This window comes from Podarcis erhardii (genome assembly GCF_964252035.2).
Source record: "Podarcis erhardii genome assembly, chromosome: 7".
In the NCBI taxonomy this organism is placed as follows: Eukaryota; Metazoa; Chordata; class Lepidosauria; order Squamata; family Lacertidae; genus Podarcis; species Podarcis erhardii.
In genome coordinates, this window is record NC_138511.1 from 61198345 (window position 1) to 61223416 (window position 25072).

The window sequence follows — 25072 nt, forward strand, 5'->3', positions numbered from 1 at the left end:
CCAGCGCTAAACTCGGCTTTACCTCTACCTCGCGTGTGAACCGGTCCTTACTCCCGGGCGAGCCCGAATTAGGACTGCAGCTTTACGGGGGCGTCTGAACGAGGCACTTCCCCACCCGCACTGTCGGAAAGCGGGAAAGCCTCGATCTGTCCGGGGCTTCCTTAAAGCCCAGGAAGTCCTTTTCCTGTCTTCTCTCCCTCTCTCCTCTCCTCCTCCTCTTTGGGTTCCCCCCTCCCTCCTTCCTTTCCGCGCAAACTCTTCGCCATGCCTGCTGCTGCCGCCGCTGCCGCCGCCGCTGCCATTGGTATCTCACACACTCCAGCGAGAGCCCTGCAGGAGCCGGAGCAGCGCGAGCCCAACCCTGCTGCTGCTGCTGCTGCTGCTGCTGCTGCTGTTGCAAGGAGAGGCGAGGCAAGAGGATCAGCGGCGGCGGCGCCCGGCAGCCCCGGGCCCAGGCGCGCGTGCCTGCCCGCCCGCCTGCCCGCCCGCCCGCCTGCCCGAGGGAGGAAGGATGCGAGCCGCTGGCTGCGTTTGCTCCGCAAGGGTCCGTCGTCTGCAGCAGCAGCAGCCCAACCGCTGCCGCCGCCGCCGCCACCAGATCTGGGAAACGCTTGTGCAATAGTTCAAGTGACGCACCGAGGGAGTAGGGAGGGGGGAATCTCCCCCCTCCTCCTCTAATTTTCTTTCTTTCTTCTTTTTTTGGAAGAAGGTGGAGACTTTTTCATTTTTTGTATCAACTACGGGGTTCATCCGCAGTGCAAGTTAAAAGGAGCCTTTTTAAATGAATCTTCCTTGCATTTGCGCCCCATCATTTTCTTTCTTTCTTTCTTTTATTAAAAATAATAATATAAATGAATCACCCCCAACGCAAGGGATGGCAAACTTCAGCTCTCTGGCTGCTTCATCGTGGAAGATCTTAAAGTCCTGCTGAACAAAGATCAGGTAAGGAGCACAGGGTTTGTCCGAGGATGGAAGGAACGGAGAGAGGTGGGCAAAGGCGAGCGCTTGGTCCCCACGCGTTAGCCGCTCGTCGGAATGCCAGCAAACGGCGCTCCCCGCCGCGCCATCGCTCCCACCTGCCTTGCCCATCAAGTGCCCGCGGAGAAGCCGCCGCCGCCGCCGGGCTCCGGAGTAAAGTTGGTTGCGATTGATTGCAGGATGAGTTCTCTTTTCACCCCCTCTTTCCATCCAGCACCTTCCTGCTCCTCTCTTATCTCCCCCCTCCCCCTCCCCACCGGATTCCATCCCGATTCCTCCTCCTTTCAAATTGATGGCATAGAACGCCAATTAATTATTAGTATCTTTATTTTACTGTTATTCCTAATTGCCCCGCTTGTGAACGCCGCTCGCTAAATGGCACAACTACTAATCGCAACCTGCCCTCCCCCACGCAAAATTTTCTCCCTCCGCCTAAGGTAGCAAGTTTGCTCCTGCTTTTTAGAGCTTGCACATTTAAATAAATAAACTATAAAAAGGTAGCTTTTCTAATGATGATGATGATGATTGCAAATGAGAACGACCCCCCCGGTTTGGAAGTTTTTTAGACTGATATTTATAGTGGCAGATTGCGGCGGCGTGGGGGTGGCAGAGGCGAGAGAATAAATATCTTTTTGTATGTGTTTCTCGCTCTCGTCTTTGGCCGGGGAGGCGAAAGATACAAGTGTCCGGTTCTTCTTCCTCCTTCTGCTGCATTCACGGAAGGGTCCTCTTCCCTCCCCTCCTCCCCGCCAAATTCAGCTGTCGCCCCCCCCCCCCGGCTGCTTTTTGCTGCTAGCTTTTAACGCCATGAAAACGAATCAGCGTAAATCGGCTACGTCTAATTCGAGACTTTAAGGGTTTTTTTTTTTTTTTTTAATGCGTATGTGGATTTATTGATGCAAAAGAGCCGGGGGGGTGGGGGGTGGGAGGGAAGGAGATTTTCCCAGCGGATTCCTTTCTTTCGTGCATGCAACTTCCCAACATCGTTTGCATCTGAAATGGGTGCGATCTGAATCATCGCCTGCAAATTTTGGAGAGGTCTCTGTGCATCGGCGGGGGGCGGGGGGAGAGGAAGAGAAAATCGGTGGTCGTTTGGTGTTGCATTACCTAATGCCAGGAAGAAGAAAGAAGGAGAAAAAATTCTCTTTCTCTCGGCGGAAGGCAACAGAGTGTCTCGTTAGCTGGCTAAATTGCAATTGGATTCGGCGGCTCCGGCAGTTTAATTGCTTTGGCTTGCAAGCCGCAGTGTTTCTTCTTTGGGGGGTGGCAACAGGATGCAGGACTCTCCACCCGCCTCCCTTCCCCAAAAGGAACAGATCCAGAATACGGAAAGGCTTCTGCTTTGAAGAGAGAAGGTCGATGACAGAAGGCGAGGCGAAGAAGGAAACGGGATTCATTAGGGCAGCTTCACTTCCAACTCCCGTTTTTAAAAAAAGTAATACTGCCCTTTTTTTTTCTTTTTCTTTTACAAGGTGGCTGATTCTGTTCAGAAGTGTTTTCTGGCGCCCACTCTAGGAGAAGGAAGAAATGACACTTGGTGGCCAGAGTGCCCTTCTGTCTAAAACACACACTCTTTTTCCTGGTAATGATGATTGGTTCTCACATGTATGTAATCCCTTGCTTTCTCATGACTGACATGTGCATGTGTGAACCAACACCATTAAAAAGGCTTGTGTTTTGGGGTACAGGCATATTCTATCAGTGGTGGTGACAGCTGGATAGCTCATGTATACAACCCCATTTCCACTTGATGCCATAGGCGCTGGGTTTTTACTCTTGAGTTGTATATTAAAATAAAATTGTGTTATGGGTGCTAGGAGCAGGGTTGAAGTTTATTTCCCAATAGATTCTTGTTTGCTTGTGTTGCATTGAGTTACCACTGATTGGAGGTTGGCTTGTAAACATGCCAGCTATCGCTTGGCGTAAAACTCTCAAGAGGTAAAATGCAACATGCCTACATATTTTCTATTCTTACAACCCATGTCTCACTGACCTCTGCACCTTTGTAAGTTGTGCCATCCATGTTCTCAGGCAGTGTCTTAAGAGTGTGGCAGTGAGGCCTTCCAAATAGCTCCGGAGCACAGAATTTTCCCTGGAGATTCGCCAAAGTCAGAATCTGAGCTTTATTTTTATTATCTCTTTGTACCATCTTTCAGCAGCTGTGGTTAGAGAGAGAACACTTAGGGCATGCTGTTCCGTCTATATTTTAATAAAAAATGTGGGTTACTTGCTCCTAACCCTTCTAGTGTGTGAACTAAATATCTTCATATATCTAAATCAACTTTTGCCAGCCTGGTCATTGCTAGATGTTTTGGACTACGATTCTTATCAGACTCAGCCAAAACATATGGAGGGGAGCACCAGGTTGAAGGCTGGTCTCAATATAAAGTATTTTGTGATGGCTGGATTCAAATACCTGCAGCAGCTTTTGCTATAGACGCTAGTCTGACATTATTCTTTTTGGAGCGATGAATAAGAGGATGTGTGTGTAACATGACAGGGAGTGAAAATGTGCATTTAGATGCTGGTGGGGAGGTGTAGTGAGATGAGTCACTTCTTTGCATCTGCCTTGTTTTTTCCCTTCCCTTCCCTCATTTGCACCGTTGGTTAACATTCTGCTCCGTTCCTCTATGCACTCGCCTCACTGCATTCAGAGGGACAGATTTTGTTGCAATTTCTGGGAACACTTCTGTGACACAAAGGGCGGCTTCAGCTCCCGCGGACCATAGAACAGGGGTGTTGAACATGTGGCTGCCCATCAAACGATGTCGGACTCCCAACTTCCATCAGCCCCGGTGAGCATCTTCAAGGATGATGGGAGCTGTAGTTCAGCGGCATCTGTAGGGCCACAGGTTCCTCGCCGCGGCTTTAGAGACTAGTGATCCCTTCGAACCCTATTTATTTAATGGGTGCATATGGAACAGTGGGGCAGTTTTTCTGTTTGGTTGAGAGCGCAAGCCACTAGGGGTTGGGGAAGGGCTGGAACTCAGTGGTGGAGCACCTGCTCTGCAGGCAGAAGCTTCCAGGTTCAGTCCCCAATGGCAACTCCAGGCAGGGCTGGGAGAGACTCCTGCCTAAGCCCTGGTGGGGATCCCCTGCCAGTCAGTGATACTGACCAATGGTCTGACTCAGTATAAGGCAGCTTCCTGTGTTCCAGGAGCAGAGCAAATGCTTTGCATGCAGAAGGACTTAGGTTCAGTCCCCAGCAGCATCTCCAGGTGTGGCTGGGATAGAACCCTGCCTGAAGCTCTGGAATGTTGCTGCTGGTTGAAGTTTCCAGAGCCAGAAGGACCAAGGATCTCATTTGTTGTAAGGCAGCCAAGAGGTCCTCCTGGTCCCCTCCCCACACCTCAGTGAAGATATACTTGCCAGGAGGGTTGCAGGGTTGTGTGTGTGTGTGGGGGGGGGACTATGCTCTCAGCTTCATCTCCTTCTCAACCATATGAGGGTGATATTAATCCTGACCTGCCTTACAGCATCAATGGAAGGATTACCCAGATAGACATGGAGCATTTTGCATGCTCAAATGTGCTACAGATATTCTCAAGTGTTGTTCAGTGTAGAGAATACTATTTTTTTAAAAAAAAATCTTACAATTAAATCTTAGGCACGCTTTCCTAGAAGTAGGTTCTATGGAATCCAACAGCTCTCACATTCTAGTAAGTGTGCTCAGAATTTGAACCCAGGCTTAAGTGCTATGGTTTTGGGTGGTTGTGTGTGTGTGTTTTGCAGGATGTTTTATGATCATATTGTTACATAAATCAATATATGTTTAGTGAGAAGCATGCCCCTTGCTGTTCATGGGGCTTGTTCATTAGTAAATGTGTTTTGAATTACAGCCTAAACGTGATTTCTGGATTGCAGAGAAATCTCTGTGTGCATTATATCAAACATTTTTTGGCATGGCATGCTACAAGACCTTATGGAGCTGGCTCGTTTATTTGCCTCATTACTGAGATTCTTAAGCCAGACTTATAAAATAGTCACTCATCTGCAGTGAGTAGGTTTACCTACTTCCCTTTGCTCATTGTTTGATGCTATGGATTTACAGGTGGGAAGGATTTTCTTTTTTCCTGCCACATCAGATTAGTTAGTGATTCTGGGGCTGTTCTTTACCTTCTCCAGGATCATGCACCTTGCCTCAGTTTCTTTAACTGCTTTGAGCTGGGACTCTGCTCCAGAGCTTGTTTGAACTTCAGGGCTGGAGGCTGTCAAATAACCAGAGCATGTGCAGAGTGCCTATGGCCAAGTAACAGCAGCTAGGCTCCCCAAATTTGGTTTGGGAAGCATGGGTCTCCAGGATGCATCACACATTTTACATGCAAGCTCAAACCCACCCCCATCAGCCTCTCTCTTTCTAGAAATGAACCGCTGCTAGGATTTCTCTGCTCTGTACAGTTGCCTGCCTTGCTCTCCTTCCTTTAGATGCATTTGAATCTGGATTGTGTCAATCAATCCAGGAGAGATTAATTGTGTGTGTGTGTGTCCCCATCTGGGACAGCCTTCCCCAAGCTGGTGCCCTCCAGATGTTTTAGATTGCAGCACCTATCAACCACAGCACAGCATGACTACTTAGGGCTGGTGAGAGCTGGAGTCCAAAGCATCAGCTTGGGGACAGGCAGAGCTAGGAAATCCTTGCATCCCTCTTGCTGTACAGCTCTGTGGAGTGCTTTGCAGGTTGGAGGCAGTGGGCCTCAAGTTGACCGGATGTGTCCCCCACCCTCCACAGCAAGAAAGCCAGCTTGGAGCGGGCTGATGGGTTTTATTTAGTCCTGGTCTCAGCTGGCCATGAGATTGGCAGCATCTTCACTCACAGGAAAGGGCCAGTGATGGCAGCCCCCTCTGCTGCTCTAGAAATATGTCTCTCACTGAGTGACCCCTTTTGCCTTTCTAGTCCACTGCTTAACACTTTGCTCTCTGCGACACGCTCTTGAGATGGCCCCATTTGGCATCTCATTCAGGCACAAGAAGGCAGAAATTGTGAAGTTGCGGAATGGGCATCTCTAGTGTACAGCTGTGAATGGAACCTCTACCCCCAGATGGCGGTGGAGACAGTGCTGGTTGGGCCCCAGACAGATCTGTCATCACAGGGTCTTTCCATCTGTGGGATGGAGTTGCAAGTGAGAAATGGAACCAAGGGTAGTGCATGGAGCAGCTTCTGTGGCAGAGTGGGGGACTGGGGTGCCTGGGAATGTGCGCATGGAATGAAACAAAGCCATCATACTAAATGTGGAGTGTTTAAGCTGTTGCTTCTGCGTTCCCAGTAAAGTGACAAGTTCCAGTGGTGGGGGTGTTGTATTTTAAGGAGCTGAATTTGGACATTCAGAGTAAGAATCACCTTCACTGGAATATGCTAAAAGGTTTGGTGGTGGCCACAAAATCGTTGCCAGTGATTGGCTGAGATGCCGGAGTATCACAGAAGAGCACAAAGCAGGCTGCCATTGGACTGAGCTGCTCTGATGATGGAGAAGGGGCAGGGCATGCTAGAGTGGAAAAATAGAAAGAAGTCTGCCTAAGAAACTGAGCATTCTAAGACGGAAGCTTTGAAGACTTATCCAGTGGAACAAGGTTCACTCAGCCAGGAGGTGGAGAGGTGAAGATAAAAGGGCCCATTCACATTCAACCAATGGCCAACTCTTTGGCTGCAGGCTTTCAGCAGAACTCTTAACCGCATATCTGATGAATGTCTGAAGCTGCTTATGCTGCCGTCTATTCTAGCTGGCAGTGGTTTTCCAGGGTCTTAAGGAGAGGGAAGCCTTTTGTAGTTCTCCACTTCAGACCACATCAGGGATTGAACTCAGAAATATCTGTGTGCAGAGCAAGAGATAGACCACTGGAAGGGACCAGGGCTTTATTTTGTGAATTCCGAGAACAGGAGATATCTGGACAGGATAAGAAACAGTCTCCAAACTCCTACTGCAGCTGTGCCCAACCTGGTGCCCTCCAGATGAGCTTCCATCAGCCCCCAGCCAGCATGGCCATTCATCTGTGGCTGCCCCTCCCTTGCAGATCAACTCAGGAAATCCAGTTGTAATTCGGCGAGAGTGCTTAGCTTCTGTTTCATCCAGAGTCTGTAATTCCTCCCGATGCGACAGCTGTCACGGCGCAAGGGAGAGCACGAGGAACGTGTCACATTTGATAAGGACACTCTAGCCAGCTAATTTCTGCCCAGGAGGACAGGGAGAAATTGCTCTGAAATCCAGTGCAATCCTGCAATGCTCTTTTCCATGCATCTCCTCCCAAGTCCCTTTGCCTGTGTTTTGCATGACAGAATTACATCGCATGGCATAGTTAGAGAAGTTGTGCTTAAAACAGCTCCCTCCTCCCCTCCTGCCCCTTGGAAGACTCCCGTTTTCTTGCTTCATCAAGGGAGCCGTGCATTTTGAAGCAAACTGACCCAATTTGCAACTCCCAGATAAATACATAGATTAGAACGTACTTATACTTTGGATTTTGCACTTGTGAATTTTGCAGTGGAGTTCTCTGCTCAAAAAACATGTCACGATTAATAAAAAAAAAACCAGTTTCGAATAAAATACATTTAGAAATGCATTCATTGAGATAAAATACTTTTTTAAAAATCACAAATTAATGTGGGAGCACAAATTAATGTGCACCTGCAAAATGAACAGAGACCAGAAATAGACTGATCTGTCTGTTCTTAACCCTTTTTGTAAAAGAAGCCCCTTGTGTAGAGATGTTTGTAAGGCTGTGGTTGGATATACACTTGGGGAACCTTTTTCAGACTGGGGGTCACATGCCGGGGTAGGCAGGGCCAGAGGAAGTACTGGGTGGGGCAATGGGTAGGCAGCTCCCACTTTTGTAGTCAGCTGATTTTCCAGCTGCAGAACTGCACTTGCAGCGGTAGGCCTGGGGAGCGATATAGCCTCAGAAGGGGAACCATGGCTTGGGAAGAGCCCTGTTGGCCAGATAGAGAAACCTGGAGGACCTATGGGTCACTTCCACCTGGGTTGGGAAACCTCAGGCTGGTTCCCCAACCAGGGTGGGAGTGACCCATAGGTCTCTTCGGGGGGGGGGGGGTTGGAGTCTTTGGACGATTAGAGGGTTGAGTGACATAAGAGAACTTTGTGACTGCTGTGCAGGAACCTGTCCTTTTCTTAATTTTGCTTGTCAACAGAGATAGAAGCCATGTTAAGTTAGAGTAGGTCCATTGAAATTAGTGAATGCTAATTTCATGCTATGAGTTCATAGAATCATAGAGTTGTAAGGGACCCCAAGGGTCATGTAGTCCAACCCCATTCACTGCAGGAATCACAGCTACAGAAACCCTGACAGATGGCCACCCAACCTCTGTTTACAAACCACCTTCTGAGTTAGGTCCATTGATTTCAATAGATCTGCCCTGAGTAAAACTTAGTTGAGTATTATCCAATGTTGGGGCAAGCCTGTTTATCATAGTGAAGGACAATGAGCCCATGCTGCAACTAGGGCAGGTATCCCGCTTTCTCATAGACCTCTGTGGTCCCTTTTCACTTTCAGGGAGATTGTGAGAGAGTCCTGCTAGGGAGCTGCCTTACACTAATTTGGGCTGTTGGACGATCTAGATTCTAGCTCATGTTCAAGCAAGCCACAGTTTGCCTAGACAAACTCTGTCTTTGTGTTATGTGCTAACCAGGCCATTTTGTGATTTAAGATGGGTTAATACCTGCCAACATATTACATGCAGAGCCTACTGCAAAGAATGTTATAGGTTTAACTCTTTTTTACCCCGAAATGGAAACACAGCTTTGGCATGGTTTTCTAGTGTGGTTGCCTGGAGACCAATCTTTTTCATCCACAGGGGACTTGGTTCCTTTTCTGGAGGTTTGCATTATGCTCATCACACCATCCAATTAAGCTGCACCCCATGAGGCATCAGGGATCTGAAGCAGCCGGAAAGACTGGGTTTGAGGGCTATTGCCAATGTGGGTCAGCATTGCTGGATGAGACCAGCAGGCCATTGGTCTGGCTTGGCAGGATGCAGCTCCTTCTATCATTGGAGAAGCCTTTCTTGGAAGTGCTGTCCACTGCCCAGGAGAGTCAGCATCTCTTGATTGTAGCAAGTATCTGGGTCTCCTGTCAGCTCCTATCTCAGAAGCAGATCTTGCAGAGCAAAGCAGTCTGTTCTCTTGAGGTTTGCAGGATTTGACTAATAAAAGTCAAGATTGAGAAGATAAGAAAAGGAGAGGCAAGGAGAGATTAGTGATTAGACAAGGAGCAGAGAGAGAGACATAAAAATACTCATTGTCTTAACAGCCCAAGGACTGCCTTAGTAGATCAGACCAATGGTCCAGTTTAGGCTGGGGACATTCCAGCTGTGGCCCACAAGAAGAGTGTGAGGGCAACAGTCATCAGGCCTCAAGGATTGGTATTTGCTGTTGTTGTTTTCAGTCTGCACATGTTATGTAATTGATTATGTCCTCCCCCCATCCCAATTTGCAGAGTGATTCCTTTGCATTGAAATGAATGGGGTGTAATGATATAATGGCAATGTAATTTACTTTAAGTGATGTGATGAATTACATAATTTTGCTACAGTGGACAATAACAGCATGAGAAGAGCCTGTTGGATTAGGCCAATGGCCTCTCTAGTCCACCCTCCTATTCTCATGTGTAAGGCCTGCAAGCAAGACCTGAGCACATAAGCGCTTTCCTCTCCTGTGGATCCCAGCAACTGAGATTCAGAAGCATTTCTGCATCCAGCTGTAGACACAGAGTGTAGCCATTGTGGCTAGCAGGCACTGATAGCCTTCTTCAACTTGAATCTGCCCAGTCCTCTTTTAAAGGTACCCGAGTTGGTAGCCATCACTGCCATCATAATGAAACAAACAATGTCATTTTTGGCAGAAGACGAAGTGCAGCAGAAAGGACACAGTGCTTTGTGTGATGAATGCAGAACGAAACAGAGAACAAGGTTTCCTTGCATCCCTAGAGGCAAGGCGGGGGTTGACTTCCAAGGAGAAATAGATGGTTGGAGGGGCAGAAGTTGAAAGGCAGGCAGGGAGGGCTCACAATTGAATGCAACAGTCAGGAAACAGCAGCTGCTGCTGAGTGAGTAAACAGGATGCTTAAGAGGGATGAGCTGGGTTGGTTGCAAGGGCCTGGTGCTTCCCGAGTCAGCTTGAATATATTCAAGCAGGATGTCAGTTGACTTTCTTCAGGCTGGAACTGCAGTCTAGGGGACTCCCTTCCCACCTAAGACCTGGCCACATCCACACCTCACATTTAAAACCCTATGATACCACATTAAACCATCATGGCTCCCCACAGGGAGTTTGTTAAGGGTGCTGAGAGCTACAACCCCCAAAGTTCCTTGTGCAAAGGGATTTATTACTAAACCGCTCTGAGAACTGTAGCTCTGAGAGGGGAGCGGGGGTCTCCTAATACAGTAACTCTCAGTATCTGGAACAAACTACAGATCCCAGGATTCTTTGAGGGAAGCCATCCCTGTTCACAGTGGCATCATGGTGATACTGCAGCCCCAAGGAACACAGGAAGCTGCCTTATACTGAATCAGGCCACTGGCCCATCTAACTCCATGTTTGTCCAATCCTATTTTAACACTATTGAAATGCAACTCTCCTCAGCCCCAGCCAGAAGAATGCACCTGGAGAGCACCAGTGCAGTGAAGGCCCTTCTACATCCCCTCCGCATAGCAAAACGGGGGCCCATCTGTGGAAATAGCACAGCAGCAAGCTTAAAAAAATGAAGAGAAGGAACTCCATATAAATAGCCAGTGAAATTAATTGCTATGGGATGCTGGGAGTGGCCATTGCTTCAGCTGCCTTTAAAAACAAATTAGAGAAATGCGCTCGGATTGGGCCTCTTCATGACTGCCAGACGTGACAGCTAGTGGAGCGGTACTCCCCCCACCCACCCCAGTCTGGAGACAGACTGCAGCAACTGCGGATCACATGGGACTCCCCCTGCCACCACCGCCCCTCACACAAAATACAGCAGATAAGAAACATATGAAGAGGGGATCTGTTGCAGAGAGAAAGGAAGAGAAGAGGAAACGCAATCCTAATAGGGCATGGATTTTGCCATTGTATGTAGTCATTGATTTACAGTGGCTTTCACCAAGCTGCTGCTCTCCAGATAAACATCTGGAGGGCACCAGGTTGGTGAAGGCTGTTCATGGAGGAAAAGGCTACCAATGGCTACTAACCATGATAGCGCTGCTCTGCTTCCATGGTTGGAGGCAGTAATGCTTCTGAATACCAGTTGCTGGAAGCCACAGGAGGGCAGAGCGCTCTTGTGCGTGGGTCTTGCCTTTGGGTTTCCCACAGGCGTCTGGTTGGCCACTGGGAGCCCAGCTTAGTGGCCTAGGTGTGTCATTGGCCTGATTCAACAGCAGGGCTCCTCTTACATTCTTAACCAAGTTCTGCTTTTTGTTTTTCCCTGCTTTACAATGCCAGCTCCCAGACTAAGCTAAGGAGAGTATGCTACGTTAACATTTCTCAAACTTCCAGTAACCGGGGTACACACTTCTTTGTTCTGTGCTGAAATCGGGGTTGTGCTTTGCTTCTCAAAGTTACAAAGCCAGAGTTGCCTGTGATTGTCACAGGTGCAAAACTGGTCATGTGGCAAGGAGAGGAGGAAGGAAGGTCGACCCAATGTAAGCGGATCCTTAAAACCTCTTGGCATGGTTCTACTGCTAATGTCCACTCCTCCATTGGGTATCCCAAGGCCATTTGCCTCCTGCTGCAGCCTCGATCCAGGTCAGCCCCTCTGCATCTCCAAATAAGGCTCCCACTGATGTGCTGGGAGGTGTGCTGGGAGGTTTCTTTCCAGTGCAAATAGCAATTCTGTGTTTGTCTCTCTGTGTATGTGTCTGCTCCAAATCAGGGCAACAGCAGGGAACAGAAAATGTTTAACCCCCTTCTGCTACTCCTAAGAACACAAACAGAGCCTGCTGGATCAGTCCAGTGGTCCATCTTGTCATAGTGGTCAACCAAATGCCCCAATCGGAAGCCCCAAAATAGGACCTGATCACCTGCCCCCCCACAGTTTGTACTCTACTCTGCCAGGTAGCTGATCTGGATCCAGCTCATGTACCTGTGTGTTGTTAAACCATTCTTGCAATTGTTCGTGTGGCATAGAAGTTAGAGTGTCAGACTAGGACCTGAGAGACCAGGGTTCAAATCCTCACTCAGACAGGGAGCTCCCAGGGTGACCACAGGCCAGTCACTGTCTCTCAGCCTAAACATACCTCACAGGACTGTTATGAAGATAAAATGGGGGTGGCAGGGAGAAGAGTCTACATCTACCTGAGTTCATAGCAGGAAAGCTAAGGTGTAAACTAATTGCAAATTGGGGTCACAGGGAAAAGGAGGCCCTAAATCCAGGTGTTCCCTTATTAGGATGGCTGCATGTGAATTAGTAGTTATGAAGGTTCAATGTTGAGCTAGATGTGCCTTGGGGCAAAGCATGTCACAGCAGCTCTTATACTGGTGCAAAGCAAATGATGTTGCAGTATTCCATTGGATTAGCTTAGTGGTGGAAAGACTGATGCATGAATTGGGAGGTCCATTCCATGTTCAGATTTTTGCCTCTTCCAGGAACTCTCTGCGGTGTCTTAGAATGGTCAGCCCCATATCTGTCTGCACTGTGAGACTAACAGTGCCTGCCTACCTTCCAGGGTGGTTGTAAGGGTAGTAGTATAGTAATGTGAAACACTTTTTTAATAAATTATTATTATTATTATTATTATTATTATTATTATTATTATTATTATTATTTATACCCCGCCCATCTGGCTGGGCTTCCCCAGCCACTCTGGGCTGTTTCCCAAAAAATATTAAAATACTGTAATACATCAAACATTAAAAGCTTCCCTAAACAGGGCTGCCTTCAGATGTCTTCTAAAAGTCTGGTAGTTGTTGTTCTCTTTGACATCTGGTGGGAGGGCGTTCCACAGGGAGGGCGCCACTACAGATGTTCAATGTTTCTGTTGCTGCTGTTGCCCCCAACTCTAGTCCCAGTGCTCTCCCTGATCTCACTACTCTCTCCCTCTCTCTCTCTCTCCCCCTCTCTCCCCCCCCCCCAGGCATGGGCAGTCCTGTAAATCACTCAAGGCTATAAGGCAGGCACAGAGTGTTCTCTGGCAGGGAATAATCCTTAATCTTGGAGCAGCTTTTAAACTCAAACTCGCATTTGGAAGACCTTTGAAAAAAAAATTTTTAATGACAGTTAAGGTAAAATAAATTCCCAAAAAGGGCCGCCTGGCTGCCAGTGATAGCGACTCTGATCCAGCGATTGGCAAAAAGCATCGCTGTTAACGACATCAGCTTGGTGAATTGTGCCAAAGATGCATTCAGGCTCCTTGGAATGGAGAGTGGCAGCGGGCCAGGAAGGGAGAAAAGGAGCCTTCCCCTGGCTCCCGGCCCAGTGGGATGTTCTGTAGGCACTTCTGGGCAAACCCCTCTCCTTCCCCCACCAACCTCCCTCAACAGTGGGCTGTACTCTGGACAGCTTTCATTGCATGCCACACGAATGCCAGTTTGCTGGGATTGTCTCCCTTGTGCAGCCTCCTGTGAAACCATTCTTCAGTCTAGGGCCTGCCATTTACCAGGCAAGCACTGGGGCTCTTAAAGAGGAGATCCCAGCCACTTTGCTCCTCCCCAGACCTCCTTGGCTTGGTTAAGAAGGGAAGAGCTCAGCCCTAAGCCTGGATTCAGATGACCTGCTAAGCCAAAGTGTGGCTTAGCTCAGTGTGGCCAGGGAGCAGAAGGGACCAGAGAGGAGCACAGCAGCTGCAGCTCCTCTCTGAAGGCACGGCCTGTTTCAGTGAGCCATAGTTTGGCTTACAGTGTCATGAGAATCCATATTTTTTCTTTGAAATTGGGTGCAAGTGTCAAGCTGATGTCTGAATGCAAAACAGGATTATGAGTTCCAAATTTCATTGTGATGTCTCATTGCTTTACTCCTTTCTTTGGGCTTGAGCTGGCTTCCAAACTTCAAATGGAGAATTTTGCCCAGAATTTGCAATTCTCATACCTCTGTGTTTGAGGCAGATACTATTCTGCTAAGGTTCAAGTTTTGCAAGCAAACAGGGGTTGGCATACTGCCAAATTAGACCAAAATCTCGCTGTGTTCATGCCTCCTCTGCCTCCAATAGCTCTTGCATACTTTGGCTAGAAATGGCCCCAGAGGTCTAGTAAAACCCCAAAGGAGGATCATTTGCTAACAACAATTAGCCCCAACGAGAGCAGACAGAGGTTGGCCAAGGGCCCCTTCTAACTGTCAGTTAGGCTGCTTTGGCATCACTGAGAGAGAGAGAGAGAGAGAGAGAGAGAGAGAGAGAGAGAGAGAGAGAGAGTCTGAAGCGTGAAAAGCAAAAATGGAGATTTCCCAAACACAAGGAGTGAATGTGGTGGTGAGGACATCTCTTCTTCGCATCTGTGGGAAGAAGAGAGGCAAAACTATTAAGGATGGCCTGAAAAATGAGTCCAAAGCCTGAAAATGAAAGAACATGTAAGGCCACATCATCTTAAAAAAGGAAACACATTCTGCTTCTAGTCTGCTAACCACCAGGGCGTACAGGTGCCTTCCAAATACTCTTTAAGTTGTGCAGGTTCCCTTGGTGGGAAGACTCACTTCAGAATCTAGAGCAGTTGCACTTTAATAGCAACAGCCCCAAAGGGACATCCAAAGATGTTAGGAAGAAGTGCAGATCAACTGAGGAGGAGGAGGAGGAGTTATTGTTCCTTCTCTTTTCATCAAACAGTCAGTCTGATGACCAGGGAGAGAGTGGATGGCAGGTCCATCAATTAGTGCACTGCACTCTTCCCACTTACTTCATTTCCCCCTATGGTCACTGAAATTGGTGGGGTCACAGTGGAGCCACCAAGCTCAAGGTTTAGTGCTCTTGCCTTAAGGTATACTACATCTAAGCCATGTACAGCTTTAAAGGTACTCAACAACACTTTGAACTGTGCACTGAAACAGATGGATAACCACCAAGGCAGCTGTTGCAGAATTAGTGCAACACATGTGCGATCACCAACATCCTTGCATCTGCATACTGGAACAGTTGATGCTTTTTGAGGGTTTTCCATGGAGAATGTGTTTCAGTCATCCACCCTGGATGTAACTGTGGAGGCTTGTGTTCCTATGGTCAAGATGGATGAGTGCAGCTAGCTCAACAGCTTCAGCTGGCCAAAAAGCACTCCTGGATGGAGTTGCCAGCTGGCCATCCAGGTATAATGCCTCCTCCAGTGTGATCCAGCGTGTCTTGTAAATTTAGTGCATCTTCACAGGGAATGAAAGGAGGATTTTGAGTCTTTTGCTATGCACTTTTGACTGCAGCCGTAGTCAAGAGGTCCAGGGGTCTTAAAAACTTCCTGGTGAACATTGTAGACCATGGTTTGGATCCAGCTGAATTTGACAGCAGTGACCAGGCTTAGTTGCTGATAGGTCTTGTTGCTGCTCAGGAGGTACGACAATTCCTTGCTGATCCCACAGAAGTCAGGAGTGTAGCTTCCTCGTGCCTGATATAGAGAGACCTGGCTTCTAGATAGCTCCTTGCTTGGTCTCCCATGATAAATACATTTTGTCTCCCAGGTGACCAGGAATCAAAAGCTTTGTGAACGCTTTGTCCCAACTCCCTGGCCACAAATGACCGAACTTGGGTCTGTGTGGCCCTATGGATTACTCAAAATGGTGACAGGCTGGTCTTTACCATGGCCATTCTTAGAAGATGGCACAGAACTGTAATTCATGTGGGTCTTGCATTTTACCCCGCAGTGTGTGTGGGTGAGATTGACGTAGCACTGCAGAATCTCTGCCTGCCTCTCTTGTCCTCTGCCCTCCAAGCTGATGCTGCTCCTTCCTTTCTTCTGTGAGACACCCTCACAGAAGTCATTCAGTCACTTCTAGCTTTGGGGAACGAGAAGCTTTGTCTGGCTTTTCTTTTCTCTTTTCTTTCTTTTCTGCCCTTAATTGAAATTCTGTGAAGTCTCTCTGAATTATAATCAGGTCTTTGAGGAATTGCCCTATCTTCCTGTTGCTACTATGATGTTATCAGGAAAACATCTATACCCTTTTGAAGAAATCTGTCTTCTGATGGAAGAGCAGAGGAGGAGCCGTTCTCCGGCATTACGGAGCTTAAATTCTGCTTTCAAGGTAAAAATTGTGGGGATGCCCCTTTCCACAAAGCCAAAACACGGGACTCTCCTTTTTTTCTCTGCAAAACATACAGTCCTTTCCTGAAAACATCACCCACAGAGGGGAATCCAGCAACAGCAGTTGTGTTGTGGCCCCAGACCAGGACTCCATGAAGCCAGAGTCCTTTGGCAGCTGCACCTCCAAGGATAAGCTGGATCTACTTCTTGGTCCATCCTGTGCAGGTCTGTGGGCACAGGAGCCTCACCTGAGAAGGCATCTCTGCTGCTAAATGCCAACATCTGATCCACAGACTCCTCAGGGGACCATGAGAGGGCCCCAAGGAGAGAGCCCCACATTTGAAAAACACATTGCCCTGAAGGAGGCAACAGCAGCACAGCACGTTGAAGAACCCAGCTAAGCACCCAACACACCCTAAAGCAGCCTTCACCAACCTGGTGCCTTCCAAATTTTTTGGACAACAACTCCCATCATCCCCAGCCAATGCAGAACTTGCCGGATGGCTGATCCATCCCAATTCAACAGCTTCAAAAATACCTTAAAAACATCAACAACTGGATAATGCCAAAACATGCTTTCTAGTGCTGGTCAGCAAGAGTCCCTTGGAAGCTCACAAAGAGGTGTGGCTACCCCACCATTTATTCCCAGCATCTAATCATTTTGTAGTCTGCCTCCCTAAGTGGAGGCTCAGTTCAGCTGCTATGGTTAAAAGCCTTTGACTTGACCCATCTTTCATTAATTCCTCCGAGCCTTCTTTTTAAAAGCTGCATCTGTTAACATTGCTGTATTATTTTTGATCCTCCTCCTCCTCCAAGGAACTCATGGCAGAAAACACGGTTCTCTTCTACCATTTTTATCACCACAATTGCCTTGTGAGGTGGGTTAGACTGACAGATGGTGACTGGCCTAGGCTTGCCTAATGAATTTTATAGCTGTATGGAGAACTGAGCTGTGCTTTCCTGATCTGAGTCCAATACTCTAAGAGGTTGATGGAGTTCATCTCCCATCAGTCTCAGCCAGCCTGGCCAATGATCATGGATGGTGGGAGATAGAATCCAGCTCCATTTCCAAAGCAGCAGGTTCCTTTCCTCTGCTTCAGGTCACTACACCATGCTATTCCCCATTGCCAACCTGGTGCTCTCAAGCCAGCACAGCCAGGATGATAGCACCTGAACTAAGTTAATATTTTATTGAACAATATGCCTTTTGGCATGATGAAAAATGTCTGGTCGGTGGGATAGGCCCGCCAGTAACTCTTTCCTGGAGGCTGTGCAGAGGAATCCTGGGTTCCACCACCCAACTGGGGAGGCATCTGCAGCTTGGCTTTGGGATTATGAGATGGGGAAGCTGGATTGCAGTGGGCCAGCTTTTCTGCAGCAGAGCGCTCACTTATTCTCACACCCCCCCCTTGCCAGCTGCTGCTGAGTGAGATAATGAACATTCTAAACAAAGGCTAATTGTCTTATAACTGCGCCGGCCTCTCTTGGCTGCGGAAAAAGACCTCACAGGCTCCCCTCTGCCTGGTAAATGACTGGATTGGGGCTGCGGAAAAGGCAGTGAGAGGCATCACTGTCTCCCGGTGCTCAGTCCTCCTGCTGCTTGCGATGCAACTGTCTGGTGCTACTAGGGAGGGAGGAAGAGTTTTGTCAGTTTGTACAGTGGTACCTCAAGTTACAGACGCTTTAGGTTACAGATGCTTCAGGTTACAGACTCCGCTAACCCAGAAATAGTGCTTCAGGTTAAGAACTTTGCTTCAGGACAAGAACAGAAATCATGCTCTGGCGGTGTGGTGGCAGCGGGAGGCCCCATTAGCTAAAGTGGTACCTCAGGTTAAGAACAGTTTCAGGTTAAGAACAGACCTCCAGAACGAATTAAGTTCTTAACCCGAGGTACCACTGTATTTTAGAGCAGGGGGGGGGGGGACTAGCAGCGCCAGCCCAGATGGTGTTGTTGGGCTTCAGCTCGCATCATCCCTAATCATTATTGGCCGTGTTGACTGGGGCTAATGGGAATTGGAGTTCCAAGAGGAAGGGTCGTAGCTCAGTGGTAGAGCAACTGCCTTGCATGCAGAAGGCGGCATCTCCAGGTAGAGTTGTTAAAGATTTCTCCCTGAAACCCTGGAGAGCTGCTGTCAGTCTGTGTAGACAATACTGAGCTGGATGGACCAATGGTCTGATTCATCACAAAGCAGCTCCCTAACATCTGGAGTGCCAGCGGTTCTCCGCCTTTGCCTTAAAGCACTCTGACCTCATTGGCTGGCTTACATGCAGATTGGAACATATTTCTCCAAAATCTGTGGTGCAGGTTTGGTGGGAAAACATGTATAGAATTGTAGAGTTGGAAGGGAACCTGGGGTCATCTAGTTCAACCCCCTGCAATGCAGGAATCTCCATTCAAGCATATGGACCAATGTGCAATTTCTGGGGAATATTTCCACAAAAGTGCATATTTTAGGGAATATGTCTAAAAAACCTGCATATTTTAGAGGAAGAGCATGTGGAAAATCAGATATTGGGGGCTGTTCGTTGGAAACAAGATGGACTGCATCTGTGTCTGAGCATGTGCTAAACTGACACGGAATGGAAAGAAGCTGATCTGCACTACCAAGAGCAACTGAACGTAAGTGAGTGGATATGCATAAATCTGGATTAATAAGCAAGGCTCTGGGGTGCAAGGGGCTGCGTTGTTGAAGTGACATGACTTTTGTTTCCTCACCAATCCTGAAAAATGTTGGGATCTTTTTAGTCTTTTAAGTGAAATTGAGGCTTTTGAAGCCCATGGTGGTCAGATGCCTGCTTCTGTTCCCCCTACCTTTTCCAGTTCTTCCTGGCGTAAACGTTTTTACAAAGGTGGCTGGCAATGCAGAACATCCGCTTCTTTACTTGCCTGGGTTCTTGCGGGGTAAGCAGATGAGCAAATCCTCCTGCTTCTGATCCCCTCTTTGCTGCATCTTCCCTTTGGGGTAACTTCACAACGGGGGAAGCTCAGAGCACATTAAACGGCTTACAGCATCTTAACCAGCCGTTAAGCGATTAAAATCCCATGTAAAACACTTTGCTTGGCGGCTTAGGCCGGGTTCATGCATGCAAAGGGATGAGGTGGTAGAGGCCTGTGGTGGATAGAATGGACTGTACCACTTCAGACTGCAGGCGGGGAATCATATGTTTAAATGCACCCCAGCAGTTTTCTTTTAAATCACTACTAGTAGAAAAAGAACGGTTTAGCAAGGGATAAGGTAGGATTGCATCTTTCCCCTGGTGTCGTGTCTTTTCTTTTCTTTTCTTTTCTTTTCTTTTCTTTTCTTTTCTTTTCTTTTCTTTTCTTTTCTTTTCTTTTCCTTCCTTCTCTTTCCATGCAAAAATATTGGGGTGGTGAACCAAAAAGGCATACAAAAACAACCAAAACCCGAACACCAAATTTAAAACACTAAAAGTACATTAAATCCATCTGTACAACCAATACTTGTGTTCTCTGTAAACATGAGTCTTCAAAAATTGCATTTTGCACCTGTGTTCCAAAACAATCCAGTCTTCTTTACCGCTTTGCTCTGCTGCCCTAAATGTAGTCTACGTATTCAGAAGAACTGAGTGGTAAAAGTTTTTCCTGATCCAAAGGCAAAATATTGAATGTCTGAATACAAGGAGGGCCCAGTAGCATCAGGGTGTAGTAGGGTAGGAAATATCTATATCTCAGGGAACCTCAGCCTCTTACTCATTTGGTGGTTATTATTATTATTATTATTATTATTATTATTATTATTATTAGCCACCCACTGGCTTCTGGATTTTCCCCAAAGCACTGTTGCAGGTTTTCAAACTCTCCCCTGCAACCCTGAGGACTAGACACTTGTGTTTGCAGAAATGGTTGAGTGCTTGTGACTGAGCAGATTTGAGGTGACCCAGTTACCTTAACCTTGGAGAGGTGAAGGAAACAAATAACAGGCATTGAGAGGCAAAGCTTGATGCTGCTTCCCTGCTGAGGGTGATGGGTCTTGCAGTCTCAATATGGGACCTTCTCAGCATTTGCCCCAGCTGTTTGTCTCCAGTTAAACATTAGGAAGAACTTTCTGACAGTGGGATTGAATACCTTTTTTAAAAAACAGAAGTTGGATGTCCATTTGTCAGGGATTCTTTAGCCGAGATTCCTGCATTGCAGGGGGTTGGACTAGATGACCCTTGTGATTCCTTCCAACTCTCTGTTTCTGTGTCTTTGATTCGATGATTCCTTACGCTCTCTTCTAGGCATGCCCCTGGAGCATCAGTGAGCATTTGACTCAGGTGCGCAGAAAGGTACAGCCTTTTCCAGGTCTAACTTTGGGATGCAGGAAATTCTTGTGCAGCTGCTTATGGGAATTACTCTTGCCCTGCCTTTCGCTCAGCAGAAGCTCCTTTTGCAAAGTGGCTTTTTAATCATTTGGAAACATTTCAGGCAACCCTTCCTCCTTTACTCCCCCTCTGCCCCCCTCCCCCGACTTGTGCTTTTGTGCTGATCATCCCAGTGGGCGCCTGGGGCGAGTTTCTCAAGTGGACGACCATGATAATTTCTTAACAGGGTGACCAAGAACAGAATATTATCTCGTTACAGTTCACGGCGTCTCCTCGTAAAAATAGAACCAGTAAAAAGCATGGCTTGTACTGCCTGTTTATGAGCTTGTACTTTGGCCGTGTCCTCCATCAGGCAGGACGTCTCTCAGAGGCGGCCATCGTCACCCTGGGAGGAAGGGGAGGGGGCAGGAGGGGCAGAGAAGAGGCAGCACAGCCCTCAAAAGGGAAAAATTCTGAGAAGGGCAGATTTCAAAGGATTGCTGTGTTTCTGTTATGTTTCGGACGGTTTTGCTTTAAAATGTGATCCAAACCGAATTTCTCCCCCAGTGATGGCACAGGCTTTTCTGGCTGTTTTGGAAACGGTGACAGGTGAACTCTTTATGGCCTCCTCCCCACCTCACCTAATTACAGTGGTACCTCGGGTTAAGTACTTAATTCGTTCCGGAGGTCCGTACTTAACCTGAAACTGTTATTAACCTGAAGCACCACTTTAGCTAATGGGGCCTCCCGCTGCCGCCACACCGCCAGAGCACGATTTCTGTTCTCATCCTGAAGCAAAGTTCTTAACCTGAAGCACTATTTCTGGGTTAGTGGAGTCTGTAACCTGAAGCGTATGTAACCTGAAGCGTATGTAACCCGAGGTACCACTGTACTAGCATCGTGCTTTTGAGCTTACTTGAGTGAGGCGGAAGGTTGCAGGAATATCATTTTGCCTTCAAGGATGCAGGAATATCATTTTGCTGGGTTTAAAAAAGGGAATCAGGCCCCTTTGAACATTTGCCTTAAAATATTGAAGCCCCTCAAAGGGAAGGATTGATGTTTGACTCACTGATCAAAGGGCAGATTCTGTTTATGCTGGCTGGCCAGGAAGCTTCTTTGAGGTGCAAACTTGAAAGGCGGCTGTTGAAAGCCACCCATGGGTGGCCACGACTTCCGGCCCTCATCTTCTAGTTTTGGTTCCTGAAGGTGCTTTTTCCTGTGGTTGCTTTTTCATACGTGGCATAGGTGGGGGCTGAAAGCCACCTCAGTGGATAATTATGACCTTTATTCTCCACACTCTTACTAATTTGATTGTGTGGGAAAGACTCTGGGGAAGAGGAGTCCTAGTGGGCACTGGGAAGGTGGGAACCATCAGGCACCACCAGAGCTCTGCAGATCTGTAGCAAGATAATTTTCTCTGTTCAAGATAATTATTAGCTAGTTATGACTGAGCATAGTTTAAAAGTCCCTGCCCTGCTTATGATGAAGTGCTAACAAAGAAATCCCCTCTCCCCCAGCCCTGCTGCTCTCTCAACCACTTATGGGTTTTGAAGGAAGTAAAGCTCATCTAATTCTGTAATTTTTCATAGAGCCAGGTTCATAGACAGGTTTTGATGAGACTAGCTCAATTTCTCCAGCGTTTTTGCACGTGCCTGGATTAAGAACGGATGGATCTGTCAATTTCATTTTCCTTCATTTTCTTGTTTTTCCAGTCTTCAGTTCAGTTCCTCACATAATCTTCAAACAAGTTGTCAACACTTTAGACCACTTTTCTTCTAATTTTTGTATGCAATATTGCCTAAAATGCATACTTTTTGCAATATTCTCTCTTTGAAAGATCTGGAGAAGTGTGAATTTCAGAGCGTAGCTGCATTTTAGGCCAACTTTCATTAAAAGGGGAACCAAACGGACTTTCTCTCACTTGCCCACTGAATTTTGCCAGTTTAGGAGAAACTTGCCTTGCTTTCTGGGATGTCACATTTGAGGAATTTCAGTGGAAGAGTAAAACAGTTTTTGCAAATCAAACACAATTCACCTGAAGGGGTCTGGGCAGCCCTAACATCTGGGTTGTATCTACCCTTTCAAGCAGGAGCAAAGTACCTCTGTTTTGCAGTGCCCACCCTGAGAATGCAATGGGGAGTCAGCTACTTCTGTGGGTCCACCTGTACCAAGAAGAAGTATTTTACTGCTAGAATTTGTGAGGGCAGGTGACGCTGCACACACACACACACACGAACTTAATTGGTAAGGTGAGGCAGCATCACTTGCATCAGTGTGACACTAGGGGGCGCTGTGCTGCAGACTTTGATGAAACAATTAATGACTGCTTTCTTTGACTTTTTGAATTTAAAGAATTTACAGGACCACTGCCGTATTGAAAGCAGTTAACTTTCCCAATTGGTTTTGCACCTTCAGCTTTTGTTTTGTTCCTTTTGTTATGAGTTTGCTCCTGCCTCCTTTTTTTTTTTTAATAAATATTTATTAAGATTTTAAATACAAATGCAAAAATAATAAACAATGTAACATGTATCATAACATAGTTTCATAGCTTCTTTGGACTCCCTCACGTCTCCCGTTCCCACTTACATCATTATAGATTTTTACCAGCAATTTATCATCTTGTTTGCGTTCTTATGTCCCGCTCATTTAAATATAATCTAATAATTCTCCAAAAAATTTATATTTTCCTCAATCTCACTTGTCATCCTAATTCCATCTAATTTAGTGGTGCTCAATTATTTATGATCTGGCATCCTTCTTAACATTCAACCAAATTACAGTATTTTTGTAAATAAATCTTGAATTTCTTCCAGTCTTCTTCAACCTTCTCCTCTCCCAGGTCTCGGATTCTGCCGGTCATCTCAGCCAGTTCCATATAGTCTATCAGTTGCATCTGCCATTCTTCCAGTGTGGGTAGATCTTGAGTTTTCCAATGCTTGGCGACGAGTATCCTTGCTGCCGTTGTTGCATACAGGAAAAGAGTTCTGTCCTTCTTTATCACCCTCTGGTCGACAATACCCAGGAGGAAGGCCTCTGGTTTCTTAGGGAAGGTATACTTAAATACCTTTTTCAACTCATTATATATCATTTCCCAGAAAGCCTTCACTCTAGGGCACGTCCACCAGAGGTGAAAGAATGTTCCTTCATTTCCTTTACATTTCCAGCATTTGTTGTCAGACAAATGGTATATTTTAGCAAGTTTAACTGGGGTCATGTACCATCTATATATCATTTTCATTACATTTTCCTTCAAAGCATTACATGCAGTGAAGTTCAACCCAGTGGTCCACAACCTTGAGTTTGCTCCTGCCTCCTGCTTCAGAGCCAGCTAGAAGCTTCTTGCATGTCTGTCCTCACCAACTTGGTGCTTTCCAGATGCTTTGGACTACAACTTCCATCTGCCCCTGCCACCATGAGAACTGTAGACCAAAACATATGGAAAGCACCAGGATTGGGAGAGTGTGATACATCTTCTCTTGCCGATTCTGACCATGATCTAGACAGAAATCTCATGGTGAAAGCCATTCAGATATGGATGTTTGTACCTGTTAGGACTCTTTTGAAGCAGGCATGCAGAGAATGGTTGTAGTTCAATGGTCAAACTGCATGCAGAAGGTCTCAGGTTCCATCACCTGGGAGGGCCAAGAAAGACCCTCTTCTGAGGTCCTGCAGAGCCACTTGCGTTCAATGCAGAGTTGCAGACGATGCTGAGCAACACAAGGGCAATTCCTCTGCAGTAAAACAAAATACCATCTTAATATCTGCTTTGGGAAAGGGCTGTAGGGGACATGCTTTGCATGTAGATGACCCCTGGGTTCAGTGTGGACTACGTTGAGCTGGATCAGGGTGGTGGACCGTTTCTCATTGAGGGTTCACTCTTGGCTAACTGTTTGTCAGTGGTGGTGTGGTCACCTCCTCCTCTCTCTCTCTCTCTCCTGCTCACACAGCTCTCTCTTCAGCTGTGGGGTAGGAGATAGCCAGGAGAGGAGGCCTCTCTTCCTCTCCTCCGCAGGGGAAAGCACACAGTTGAGCGCTCCAGTGATTCTCAAGCGACAGTAGTGATTGCTGAGCACGCTTAGGAGAAAGCAGAGCGCTTGGCCGCCTACTTCCACCTCAGCACCCCCATCTGCTCGGATGTTTCCTGAGCACCAACGACAATAACCAAGCACTCAGGGAAGACTGGAGCGCAGTAGCTCAGCTGCTACTTGGAGTTCGCCGCTGCCACCAATGACTTCCACTTCAATGGTCTCGGGGAAGGCGAGGGGAGGGGATTCCACCCCCCCCCCCACACTTCAGCAGCCACTGGCTACTGCACAGATGTTGCTTTTCAATGATTTTATTATTCTAGCACTGAAAGGAAATGTGGTAGGGGGCTGGCAGGCCACTGGAAATGGCTTGGGGGGTGCGCAGGAGATTCCCCAGCCTTGAGTGAGATGGTGAGTGGCCTGACTCTGTATGAAGCACCTTCTTGTGTCCCTTCTGCTTCATTGGCTTACATGGTGACTGCACAGCCAGTGTGTGGACTCATCCTATTGGCAAGTGGGGTGCCTGAGAGGCAGCCTATAAATGCTATCTGTGGTATTATAATCTGTGCTGGCCCATTCACATAAACCAGCCTTTGATGCTGAAGTTGCCAATGGCATGCAATCACCAGCCCTTAGTGG

The 25072-nt window shown here is 47.3% G+C and overlaps 1 protein-coding gene across 4 annotated transcripts in view; it reads left to right on the forward strand.

The window, feature by feature from the left end:
• The first annotated feature begins 263 nt into the window (after positions 1–263).
• ADGRB2 (adhesion G protein-coupled receptor B2) overlaps positions 264–25072 on the forward strand; it is a 170476-nt gene continuing 145667 nt past the window's right edge. Inside the window, exon 1 of one of the 4 annotated variants that reach the window (XM_081870362.1) lies at positions 264–942. Coding sequence is in view for 1 of the 4 variants with exons in the window: in XM_081870361.1 (XP_081726487.1) it covers positions 3744–3773 (30 nt within the window). In the remaining 3 variants the exon portion in view is untranslated. Of the gene's footprint in view, positions 943–1928; positions 2414–3592; positions 3774–18703; positions 18724–25072 lie in introns of those variants that run through there. The other 3 variants (XM_081870363.1, XM_081870361.1, XM_081870364.1) reach the window with 3 other exon arrangements.